The following is a 12,149-nucleotide window of genomic DNA, read 5'->3' as shown; positions in this document are numbered from 1 at the left end:
CAAACAGCAGACAGACACAGTTGGAGACTAACTGCTGAAGGTAGTGGAGCATTTAGCAGCTGAAGAACCAGAAATGTCCCTCAGGAGAAGTTAGTATAGACCAAAAACAGAGCTAAAAGAGAGTGACTATTGGACTTCTATTCATGAGGTGAACACAAACACGACCCCAAATGAATAATCTTATTTAATACAAAACAGCTGGATGTGTAAAAAACAGAAAGCAAGCAATCAACTTGAAATGTGATAACAATGTTGCCCCCAAGTGACCAAAAAAAAAAGGTTATTGCAGGTTAAAAGTGAGATGTCTAATTATAAAGTAACACAGTCCTCATAAGAAATAAACACACTTTTGCATATTTCAGTACAGTCAGATATTTTACTGTTACAGTTTCGCTAGGTCTGCTATGGAGGCTAATGTTTGCTAATGTTAGCAAACGTTCGGTAGCTAATGCTCTATAGCTGATGTAACTCAGTTTGCTAAATTTATGAATTATTCATCCATCTCTCTGTGTCAGTCAGGCATATTATATATTATATTTGGATTCCAGTAAATAATACAAAACATAAACAGAATAAAACAGCTAAAATGTGCTACCAATGTTTTAAACAATAGCATAGGAAAAGAAACACATTCCCCAAACAAAAACAATGCTTGTTCTTTGGGGATGAATTCTTTCCTATTTAGATGCACATTGACAATACTGATGATGTTGTAATATTTCACAATCTGCGAGCAGAACACAGCTGTGATGCTTCGTTATCAAAACAACCCACGTGTTTATTTGAACCTGAACATCCAGATGTGTGACTCACACTGTCTGGAAGTTGTACTGGAGCAAAGCAGACAATAAAAATGCAATAACTTATTTCTAGAACATAAATTATTATTTCTCTATCAAATATTTACACAAGATACCTTTGAACAGTGCATAACAGACACAAAGAAGTAAACTAATGAGGATGTACTGATGGTGGTTTTATGTGAAAAGGGGACTTCACATTGTCTCCAGCGCTCGAGGCTGTTCCCTGAGTTATAGGCCATGTCAAGTGCTGGAAACCTGCTTTTTAATCCTGGCAGAGATCTCGCTCAAGGATTCCACTTTGCTAATCATAACATTTTTCTGAAGTACGGAAGAAACAAGCCAAGAAATGTAATCAATCAATGTGGTCCAATCAGCATGTCCTAAATTAAACAACAAACAACAATAGACTATTATTGATTGTTAGACCAGTGTGATATCATTTTTAGAGATTTATTACACAGCTGGATTCAGACTACTCTGACTGTAGGAAGACACCACATATTTCAAGGTTTCAGTTGTGTACTCTGACACGCATTGTACCTGTACTGATTTTACTACAGGGTATTCCTAATCTACCATCACACATATTCATAACCAACTGTTCATTGTACTAGCAGTCCATGGGAAGAACAGCTGGTGGTAAAAAGTGACACAGATTGTTTTAATTGTTGCTGACAATTATTTTGTATGAACAGATTCCTCTCCCTCAGGTATGATACATTTCAGACATCTTATTTAAATAAATAATTTAGCATTTAGGGAAATTGTTTGCTTTCTTGCCCAGAGTTAAATCTGATAATTGATTCCACTCATGTGCGCACAGTAAATGTGAAGCTGCAGTTGAGAGATGGTTAGCGTAGTTTAGCATAAAGACTGGAATCAGGGAAACAGCCTGGCTCTGTCTGAAGGTAACAAAATCCACCTACCAGCACATCTAAAGCGCATAAAGAAATGATCTAATTGCTTTACACATCACAGGTGGTGTTTTGTGCAGGTCTTCAGGTAGATTTTGTTACCTTAGAGACAGAGCTATGCTAAGCTAACAGTGTCCGGGGCGTAGCTTTGTATTTTGTGGTATCAGCCTTCTGATCAAATTCCCAGCAAAGATGCAAATATGCACATTGCCCAAAAAATGTTAAACTGTTCTTTTAAATCTTTTGTTGATTTGGTGACACAGAAGAGATACGTTTAGTGTATATCCAAAAATACGCAGGCACTGCAGAGTATAAGGCAACCAGTACTGCAACAGAACAAACAAACAAATGTACAAACAATGTTTGAGGTACTAAACCTGGCTTTGGGGGTGCATGGTTCTGAAATGCATGAATACGTGTTGCTAGTTTCTCCACATTCAGGCACAGTCTTCCCACCGCACAGAGTGAGATGCTGCGTGACACCCATTAGCCGAAGAGCCCGAAGAACAAGAAAGAGGCCATTGTGGATCCCTACAGCTGTCAGATCTACTACCTACAGCCACAGGACTCAACCACCATGTCCTCGTACTGTTTATAGACCACGTTGTTTCCTGAGTCGATGTAAAGGATGCTGATTGGGCTGAGCTTGGAGGGGGCACAGCAGCTCGGTGGCATGTTGCTGGGGTTCATTGAATTCATCAGAGTCTGGATGATGGCATGGTTGGTGGGCTCCAGGTGGGAGCGCAAGGGGAAGTCACACACACCCTCACAGTGGTACGCCTCATAATCCAGCGGGGCAATGATCCAGTCGTCCCAGCCCAGATCTCTGAAGTTGACATGCAGGGGCTTCTTGCTGCACCTGGATTTGGCCTTTTTGCCGTGTCTCTTCCTGTGACGGGTTTTGGATGCAGCTGTCCTCCTTCTCCTGCTGGCTTTGGTGCCAGAGCCTCTCTCTTTGGTCTTCTCCTCTAAGCCCAGCAGTGCCCTCCCTTCTCTTCTCTCACTAAAGAGAGTTTGCCTCCTCTTGGACCTGGTGAAGACCACTAAGATGGCTTTCTTCTGTTGAGGCCTCCTGTGCCTGTGCAAGCCGAGAAGGTGCAAGTCCAGCTCTCTCTCAGGGTTGTCCAGCAAGGCCCTGAGCTCCAGGCAGAAGAGCTTCCCCTGCTGTCGTTCTCTGAATATTTCCCAGACGTCCAACACCTCCCACTTGGGCCTGTGAGAATCCTGCAGATCCAGTGTTTTGGAGTCAAGCAGCTGGTGGTCATGGCAGGAGAGGAGCTGGATGTCGACGGGCTCTGTTTCCGATATCCTGAAATTCCCAGACACTTTAGTGTATATCCTGAGCTCGGCTCCCAGCACCTCTGCTTTTTTGGAGAGGGTTGAGACATCGAACAGATACTGCTGTCTCTTCAGAGGGGAGAGTGGGAGGTCATCTGTGGAAAGTATTAAAACAGCAGGGTCAGATGCATTCTCCCGGAGATGAGGTACATACCACAGAGATGTGTAATCTGACAGGAAAACTCACACTGGTCTGCACTGAATTAATCTGGAAGACAAAAGTAACATACCTGCATGCAGACTGACTCACGCGCACACGCACACACCCACACCCACAAAGCAAAGCTCAACATACCTTGTCCATTGTCCACAAAACTTGCGATAGTGTTTGCAGCTTTTGACGAGCGAAAAAAACTGGCGTTGAGTCCCAGTTTCTCCGCCGCGGAGAAGGTTCTGTATATAGATAGCATGTAGTCATGAGGCTCGATTAAATCTTTCGATGATGCTTTACCCTTTTTGTCGATGGATGGCGGTGCGTAAAAATATTTCGATGATTCTTGTCCATTCAAATGTTTCGCCACCTTGCTGCTCTTTGGAGCAGCTACAGGGAAAATAGCAAGAGCCTGAAAACAAGGGACTTCCCAAACAAACACCAGAGCCCCGCAGAGTAGAGTAAAATGATAGAAGTCCATCCTCTGGTCTCGTCCTGAATCAGAGCCGGAGCCTGAGCTGTGGCCGTGGGACCACGGGCAAAGCCGATGCTCACCTCTGCATCCGCTCTGCAGCAAGTGGCTGCTCTGCAAAGTGCGCACAGCTCTGGAGGACAGGAGGTGCAAAGTTTAACAAGAGGCGAGAACACGCCCACGTGGTACTGCGATCGTTAAGGCTAAAAGGAGGACGCAAATTAAGGCTGTAAAACTGTTCTTCCCCTCAACATTCTTCATTTAGACCAAAGGGGTACAAACATTACAAAATGCATCAAACAAGCAGATGTGCGCTGAAAAGACGCGCGTCAACTTCTGGTGCATTTGCGGAGCCTCACTTTTAGTTTCCAACACAAAACCTGCGTGTACAAAACCAAAAATAGCTGTTAACGCCGAGTTTTTAGTCGGTTTGTGAGTCTCCCTCTGTTCCAGCAGGAGTTTAAATATCACCGCAGCTCTGCTTCTGTGGCCTGAGGATTTCCCGCGGCGTCTCCCGCCCTCTAGTGAAACACAAATGCAAGGCTGGCTCAAAACAGGACACCTGCTGCAGCCAGTGTCCTCCAGCACCATGGACAGAGTCTTAGGCAGCATTAGGAAATAATTATCTGAACCAAGAAAAACATTTAACCATGGAAAATAGAATTTATTGTAAAAAGAACATAGTTCCACAGAAACTTAAACCGATGCTTGTTTGATTCAAATTTCAAAAAGGAAGTCAGTATGGATCTGGCCCCTGATGTCAAACAGACATTTAGATATGACACAAAAGAGCCCATAGAAACAGAAAAAAAATCCACATTTGTTTTACTAAACAGATGCTGATGTTAAAGTGAATATATGTAGAGTTATCCTTCATAAACTCCTCTTCCCTGAGCAGCTTTGACAGAGCTATCTACCATATGGGGATGTCTTCAGAGCAGCAGGCCACAGCGTAGACAATGCCGAGCAGACACAGACTGCTGGCAGACACAGTGCTGCTGGAGCCCATGACACTGTTGTCAGTGGTGGCCATTGGCTCAGTGACATTGCTGCCGGTCGTCGGGGTGTCGGTGGTCAGGGTGCCTTTGATATTGAAGGAACGTGACTCAACACCCCACTGCATCAGCGTGAAGACCATCTTCAGGTTTTCACCTGCTGGAAGAGGAGGAGTAATTACTATTTAATATTTTGTTTCATTTAAAGCATTTTAAAAGCAAAGTGTTAAATGACCAGTGTTAAACATCAGATTTAAAGTTGATTGCAGGACCGCTATTTAAAAATCCGGATGTAGACATACTGCTTTTGAGAATGGACAGGTTGGTGAAGTTGGCCCAGCAGGCGCTGAACAGGATGGTGGTGTTTCCTTCAAGTCCATCCATGTTGTTTCCACTGACATCCTTCAGACTGGCTGTAACAGTGAGAGTTGTCACTCCCACAGAGACACAATTACCCTGCAAACAACCACGGCAGTCACTCAAAACTTATGTTAAATCTGTTTCTGTATGTGTCCTTTATTTTTCTGTCATTTTATTCTCTACAATACCACATATTTTACTTCTGGTTGTGCTCAAATCTGCTCTAATCTACTTCACTTTTTCTTTGTACGTATGTGTGTATGACAGCACAACACTGAATTTAATAGCAGACTTGGCTGGAGATGCCCTGTGACTCACCTGTGCATCCACGGCCATCAGACTGGGCTGCTGGTACAGGGGACCCACAGACTCCCCGGCTATCGGCTCCTTTATCAGCAGCAGGTTGGCCACGCTGGACACATAGCTTGCTTTAGGGTCCGCCCTTGTCACTTCTGCTGTGGCCACCTGGAATTTAAAGCAGAAAACCACAAATGAGCACCCATGAATTCATGTAAAACTGACAATGAAGTTGTTAGTTTTTAGTAGGAAGCCTTGAGCATCACCTCATTCCAGCTGGGGTCAGATGACGGAGGAGGAGGAGGGATAATGCCAATCGAAGAGATGTTAAAGCCAAGGGACTGACTGAGGTTTCCAGAAACTGCTGCCTGACCCAGATTATTAGCAATGTTCTTCAGCAGAGTAAAATCCTGCTCATCTGAGAAGTGACAGGACAGAGAGCAATGTTACAAATATTATGCAGTAGCTTTCATTTTTATTCAAGACATGAATTTACAGGCACATATCACATTGAGTCAAAATGGCGCCGTGGATGGCTGCCTTGGTGGTGCACTCTCTCATGTATTTGTTGTTTTTCCTCGTTTTCTTCGTCTTCTGCAATCCATCCAGGATTACTTTTACCAGAGAAGAGCTCCTAAACATCAGACAACTCACTCCGAAACCCTTCTCTCCCATTTTTGCTAATGCAAAAAGCTGTGTGGGCATTCTGGTCAGAAGGGGAGCAGCCCTTTAAGGGACCTACAGAAAACGCCAGCGAGAGAAGAGAGTGTGGGGCCCTGGTTAAGTTAGTACAGAGAGGGACCTGGACGCCACGCCCGTCTATCCATCTAGCCTATCTCTGCTCTCTAGCCAACAAAATGGACGAACTAGTTCTGGTCAACTGGACTAACTCTGACTTCTTACACTCTGCTGCTCTGTGCTTCACGAAGACTTGGCCTAGTGACTCCATCTCAGAGGTTTCCTCATGCGTTCAACACACCTGGCCAATAAAGCTGATTCTGTAAATACAATTTTAGCAAATAAAATAGCCCAGAAAGTGTATTGCATCTCCATACTAACTGTTGGTGCTGTTGGTGGTTTGCAGGACTGGAGGTTTCTTGATCTCCACCTCCACCGTCAGACCCGTCGACCTCTTCCTGCGCTGTGCACCTCCATCTGCCCTGACAATCTTGGAGATCCGCATCATGTTTGGGGGAATGTTGAGAAACAAAGCGAGGTTCTGGATCAGGTTTTCTCCAAAGAACTGCTCCTCGGTCATGGCAGGCAGCCCAAAGGAAATGAAGAGAACTGGAGCGGTCCGGATCTCTGCCGGCTGGGAGCCTGCCAGCACGACTTTCAGCATCTTGTAGTCCCGGTCGAAGTAGTTGGTGCCCAAAGTAGAGTTCAGCTGAGGGACGTATTGACCTGAACAGATCACATACAGAAAAACACAACATGTGATCGCTGCTAAAATGTAAATAAAATAAAAAGTTTTTATTGGATTCATGGTTATTTACCCACATATTCTCTATTTCAGGAGTTTTCCATATTTGTAACATCTACAGAATGTGTTAAGATGTATGGCTTTTATCTTTATTGATTTAATATTTAACAGTACAGGAACATGTCTCTACTATGGCCAAAATAATAAACAGAATGTAACAAAAGCTAATTGTATTTCTTTAAAATTATTTTCCAGCAATAACAGTAGTTCTTAACATATTTGTATTGAGTTGCTAAATCCTCAGTTGCCAATCCAGCAGTTAAAGCTCAGTTTACAGTTTGTGCTCACTTTAGCTCCACTGGCAAACTAGAATAACTGCTTTGCGGACGTATGCCGCCGTCAGCCACTCAAAATCTAATGAATGTGACAGATCATAGTGACCTTTGAGATTCCCTCAAGGTGTTCCTACAATACCGTGTTCAGCAGAATGGGCCGGACGAAGGACAGACAGACAGACAACCTGAAAACATAAAGCTTCTACTGCTGGCGCAGAGACATAGAGACAAATGATAACGTAATGTTTTTCTAAGGTGAAGTGCTTTTACATGTTTACAGGTGTCCAGCACAACTACTGTCAATAAACCAATCAGGAGAGTAATGTACTTGAATTGTCTGTAATTAAAAAAACATTGTCACCTAAATGTGTGTGTGTTTGTGAGTTTTACATATGTGACTGCAGTGTATGTCCTTCCCTGCTTGTTTTACCTCCTGAAATGATTTACAATCACATGCCTGTATAAGAAGGCTTCTTCAGGGTGTAGTCAGTTTTATCAGTGTTCCACTCAGCATTAGTCGGTGCCACCAGCTTGTTGTCAACGTACACATCCAGCCGCTGAGGCTTGGAGTAGAAGATGGAAACCATGATGCTCTACACAAAAACAAAAGTTGAAAACTCAGTGAATTGAAGGGTTATAAGTCTCTTCTCTAATGTGCAGGTTTGTGTTGATGTTAGGAGTTGCATTTCAAAAATACTATCGCAATTATAAATAAAGCTACTAATGTTGGTGAAAGAAATAGTTAGAGCCAAGCACTGCCATCCTGCGCTGACCTCCGATGGATCAGCGTTGAGCAACATGAGGCGAAGGTTCTGAGGGCTGACGCTGGTGAAGTAGATGTCAAAGGAGTGACTGGTGGCCACGATGCTGTGGAAGAGAGACAGTCTCCTCTGGCAGGTGTATCCCGCACACCAACCGTGATCCTGAGGCCCTGGACACAAACACACACAGCTGAATCAGACACTTCTTCTTGATTTCTTTTACTGATTTGTGGCAAGATCGTTTAGATTGTGCTGGATTTAACCCCTACCGTTGATGAGATCCACAAAGCCGTCTCCGAGCACGGCGATGGGGGACAGGCGCCTGGTCTCTGTGTCAGAGTCAAGACTTTCAATCGCCAGCATCTTGTAGTTCAGCCCAAAACACTTGTAGCACTGCCAGGAATTCATGTATGTGCAGTTTTTCCTGATCACACCTGAGGACAATGAAGCAACACAGAAATTAGTTTATTTTGTGTGAGGTGCTTTCATTTTGATGGATTTGCACTGAAGCTGGTCTGCACCTCGTCATTTGTCGGTTTTCAAAAGAAAGAAATCATCACAGATTTTTTGTTTTCGGTCTACTTACCTTTGTTTGGAGCGATCTGGTTCACAGGGATGCGGCTGCCACTGAGGGATGTGAGCATGACTTTGGGGATGCGATAGTCACCCAGTCCCCTCCTCGGATCACCTCCCCACTCATACTCAGACTGAGGCACCACAGATCCCACTGCTCCCAGGAACGAGCCATCCAGGTCCTTCAGCAAGCTCTTCTTCTTGGCATCGCAGTCCATATCCACGCAGTCAGAGGGGTTCACTTTACTGAAGCACAGAAACACTCCTTAATAATTAGATTTTTTGTTACACACTTAAGTAGAAAGAAAAAAAATGACATCGAATGTACAAATCCAACACAACGGTTTTTATGTGAAAATGCACCTGTTTATTCATTTAAATCCCAAATTGAAGCTGTGTCAGTAGACCTGTTTACTTTTAATCATCATGCAGCAGTTACTGCATGTTACTCATTTGTCTTTCTGCTTATTGCAACTCAGAACATTTACAAATCATTATAGCAGCAATAAATCAATATATCATTTATATGACTTTGAAGACAGGCTCAAACATTTTTAATGCTTAAATACTGTTATCCATGATTCATGGAAAACTATTTTCTTGTCTGATGTACATTGAAATATCACCGATTTTGCCAGCCTGGTATCTGTTCATGTACAGGTACTTGCCCCAGATCAGGCCTGTGAACAAAGACTTGAGCGTTCTCCGTGCTGTCACAAATAAAAAATCACCAAAATCTGTTATTTATCAAGGGGTGCCTAAACTTTTGCATAAGACTGTATATCATTTATATGACTTTGAAGACAGGCTCAAACATTTTTAATGCTTAAATACTGTTATCCATGATTCATGGAAAACTATTTTCTTGTCTGATGTACATTGAAATATCACCGATTTTGCCAGCCTGGTATCTGTTCATGTACAGGTACTTGCCCCAGATCAGGCCTGTGAACAAAGACTTGAGCGTTCTCCGTGCTGTCAAACACCCGGATGCCTGAGACCTGCACAGGGTGCTGCAGGTCCTCGCTCTGCGGGTTGCTGATGAACATGACATTTGTCTCGCTGGAGCACACATTTCGGAAACTGATAAATGTTGTGTCTGGATGGACAGAAAACAGGAAGATAAGATATGAAGACAGTTTCTGATGACTAGATCACTACAGCAGCATGTACAGTAGATACAGACAAACTACTCTGCTCCAAGAACTCTGAGCCTGAACTCACCCTTGACAGTCATCAGTCCTTTGATGGAATTGTAGTTGCTATTCTCATGATAGGCCATGTAAGGAGCGCTGTTGTGTCCAGACTGAAAAGTCGGCCAGCAGATTCCGGATCTGCCCCCTTTTCAGATTGAAAACAGATTCGCAGATTAAAGACAGGATGAATTATTTTCAGTTTAAACAATCTGCATTTAATAAACCAGCTAAACTTGTCAAAGATAACGTCTTGGTTGATTAAACTGTCAAGAATACAAAACTAAAGCCTCTTTAAAATATAATTTTAAAAAATCTTCACTGTGTTAAAACATCTATGTGCAGCTTTTCATTCTAAAACAGCAAAAAAAAATCTCTTTCATAGAGTTATCAGAACACCATGAGCTGAGGCAACTTGATGTTGACGATTTTAAAAAAGGCCTTTTGGCATCTGTTCTGGCAGCAAAGGGAGCTCCTCCTGCACCTGTGAGAGGCCTGGGGGCTCGATGTTCATTGCTGCTGGCAATATTAAAGTCATCAGTGGGCAAAGTGTCTGAACACTTGAAGTTTGGGCTGCTGCCAACAATCAAGGCATTCTGGGAAAATGAAGAATATGAAATTTGCCAATGAAAAGGTCATACTGAATTATTAAAATAAAAGAAAACCAAAAAGAAAGAATCAGCAAGAACCCTCTCACCTGGATTTGTACTGTTTTATCAACATATGCATGGGAGACAGAAGGAGGAGCATAGATAAGGGGCATGATGCCCATCCCGTTATCCACCAGGGTCACGTTGGAAACAATGACATTCATGATGGTCTGTGAGGGGCAGAGGAAGAAGCTGATGATGGGGATCTGTTATCTTTTCTTGTAAACAGTCTAGATGATCAAACTCTTGCAGCTCTTGGCCTATATTTTTCTGATGAATCCTGAACACAGCTCTAGAAAATCTTTGTCTCACTGAAGACCAGCATTTCAGAAATTTTACTTGAGTCAACATGAGTTTCATACTATGTAATGTATCTTAGAAAGAGAACCAAAACAGATTAAACTTCAGTTGAAATGTAAAGCCCATTTCACAGTTCATGTGCACTGCTGACACAGAGGCTGCAAATGACGGTACTCTAACGTTTCACAAGCGATTGCTGCTTTCAGATTGTAGATATACTGTATCTGCCAGTCCATACAGGACTTTAAAATGCTCACGCATGGCTTACAAGTATGGTGTTTGTTTCCAGAAGTAAAATGTGACAAAATGATGGAAAATAGAAATGTTTTCATTTAGGAAATCACAGCTAGTCTTGGATCCCTGTAGTCAGGTTAGGACAGCTCTTGGTGCAGTCAGCTGTAGCCCTGTTAAGCTCTTTTATCACAACATGTTTTGTGGATATGGGTAAGATAAGGCTCATTTCTTCTACTTGGAAGTAGATGCCGTAATCGAAGCTCCTCCAGATGAAGAATCCCTGGATGAAAGTGCAGCCGGGCAAACCGTCTTTGTTGAGAAACACTCCAAACAGACCGCTGTGAGCCTCGTTGTTAGACCACTTCTCATTTTCATTCAGATAACCTGTACAGGCAGAAGTCATGGGAGCAAGCATCTTTCAGGAAAATCAACAGTTAAGACTTTATGAAAGAAAACTGGTGAACTACCATGAGGTGATCATTTTTACTGCTTCTGGAAAATATACTTTATCAGCCCAGCATGGGAACTTTAGTGCGCTCTCACTTTAGCTACTGTAAATCAAGTTCCATTACCTGGGCATGGTTCACCATTGATGCGGTACGCCACTCTCTCATAACCTGCCACGATGTTATGCTGCATCACAGTATTTCTCCCTTTGTTTACCTGATATACCAAAAAACAACAGGTCACACAGGCTGGACTACATTTTAAATTATAAAATGTTCTATTATGAGAATATGGACCTCGATGGCAGCGTTCCAGTCCAAGTTGGACACCTCGTTTCTGCCCTGATATGATCCAGGCCATAATGTCATTGTCACCAGGTTCCTCCTCACTGTTACACTGTTGCCCCAAATCCTGATACCTGCGAGACACATGGTCTAGTTATAGTATGTTAAAAGGTTCCTGACAAGTGCTAGCAACTAGCAGTACTGAACAGGATGGCGTTTACCTTCTCCAACAGCATGGTGGACGATGTTATCATCGACTTTCAGTCCATCTGTTCCAAAGACTCCGATGGCTGGGGAGAAGCCGTCATGGAAAGCACAGCCCTGAATGTACGAGTCTCCTCCTGAAACCTTTCAACACACATAAACTTTTCATTTTAACATTTCACACATTTAACCGACACAGTACACTCTTCTTTGTAAACACCACTACAAATCTAAATAGCATCTCTTTTGTCCAGTGTGATAATGAAAAAGAAAATTATTTGCTTATTTCTGTACAGGTCATTTGCTTACTTTGATGTTATAATAGAAAAACTGGACACTCTTACTTTTCTAAAAAGCTTTATTTTCTTTATAAAACTGTATTAAAGGTATTTAAAATAAACAACAATAAATTAAC

At 42.8% G+C, this 12,149-nt stretch overlaps 2 protein-coding genes across 2 annotated transcripts in view; both read right to left on the bottom strand.

Annotated features, from left to right (window-relative positions):
• Nucleotides 1–203: 203 nt before the first annotated feature.
• gdf6b (growth differentiation factor 6b) lies at nt 204–3,982 on the bottom strand. Its single transcript, XM_020597312.1, has 2 exons — nt 3,351–3,982; nt 204–3,150 (listed from the first exon to the last, which is right to left on the bottom strand). Exons 1-2 carry the CDS (start codon nt 3,685–3,687, stop codon nt 2,267–2,269), a joined length of 1,221 nt encoding a protein of 406 aa, XP_020452968.1. The 5' UTR covers nt 3,688–3,982; the 3' UTR covers nt 204–2,266.
• A 354-nt stretch (nt 3,983–4,336) lies between these two features.
• pkhd1l1.1 (PKHD1 like 1, tandem duplicate 1) overlaps nt 4,337–12,149 on the bottom strand; it is a 40,767-nt gene continuing 32,954 nt past the window's right edge. Inside the window, exons 61-77 of the mRNA XM_020597527.1 lie at nt 11,752–11,878; nt 11,543–11,664; nt 11,372–11,462; nt 11,035–11,183; nt 10,313–10,435; nt 10,100–10,211; nt 9,647–9,763; nt 9,356–9,521; nt 8,436–8,668; nt 8,119–8,283; nt 7,862–8,019; nt 7,546–7,681; nt 6,390–6,734; nt 5,597–5,748; nt 5,352–5,498; nt 4,976–5,129; nt 4,337–4,830 (exon numbers count right to left, since the gene is read on the bottom strand). Coding sequence (XP_020453183.1) covers nt 4,592–4,830; nt 4,976–5,129; nt 5,352–5,498; nt 5,597–5,748; nt 6,390–6,734; nt 7,546–7,681; nt 7,862–8,019; nt 8,119–8,283; nt 8,436–8,668; nt 9,356–9,521; nt 9,647–9,763; nt 10,100–10,211; nt 10,313–10,435; nt 11,035–11,183; nt 11,372–11,462; nt 11,543–11,664; nt 11,752–11,878 — 2,736 coding nt within the window. The 3' untranslated portion in view covers nt 4,337–4,591. The remainder of the gene's footprint in view (nt 4,831–4,975; nt 5,130–5,351; nt 5,499–5,596; nt 5,749–6,389; nt 6,735–7,545; nt 7,682–7,861; nt 8,020–8,118; nt 8,284–8,435; nt 8,669–9,355; nt 9,522–9,646; nt 9,764–10,099; nt 10,212–10,312; nt 10,436–11,034; nt 11,184–11,371; nt 11,463–11,542; nt 11,665–11,751; nt 11,879–12,149) is intronic.

The sequence above is a fragment of the Monopterus albus genome, unplaced genomic scaffold (genome assembly GCF_001952655.1).
Source record: "Monopterus albus unplaced genomic scaffold, M_albus_1.0 scaffold34.1, whole genome shotgun sequence".
Classification (NCBI taxonomy): Eukaryota; Metazoa; Chordata; class Actinopteri; order Synbranchiformes; family Synbranchidae; genus Monopterus; species Monopterus albus.
The sequence above is the reverse complement of the archived record's forward strand: the minus strand, read 5'-3'. Positions and strand labels throughout refer to the sequence as shown.

Coding starts and splice junctions, on each gene's coding strand:
- gdf6b (XM_020597312.1), bottom strand. CDS start 3,687: ATGGACTTCTATCATTTTACTCTACTCTGCGGGGCTCTGGTGTTTGTT. Junction 3,151..3,350: donor TTTTGTGGACAATGGACAAG/GTATGTTGAGCT, acceptor TACTTTCCACAG/ATGACCTCCCACTCTCCCCT.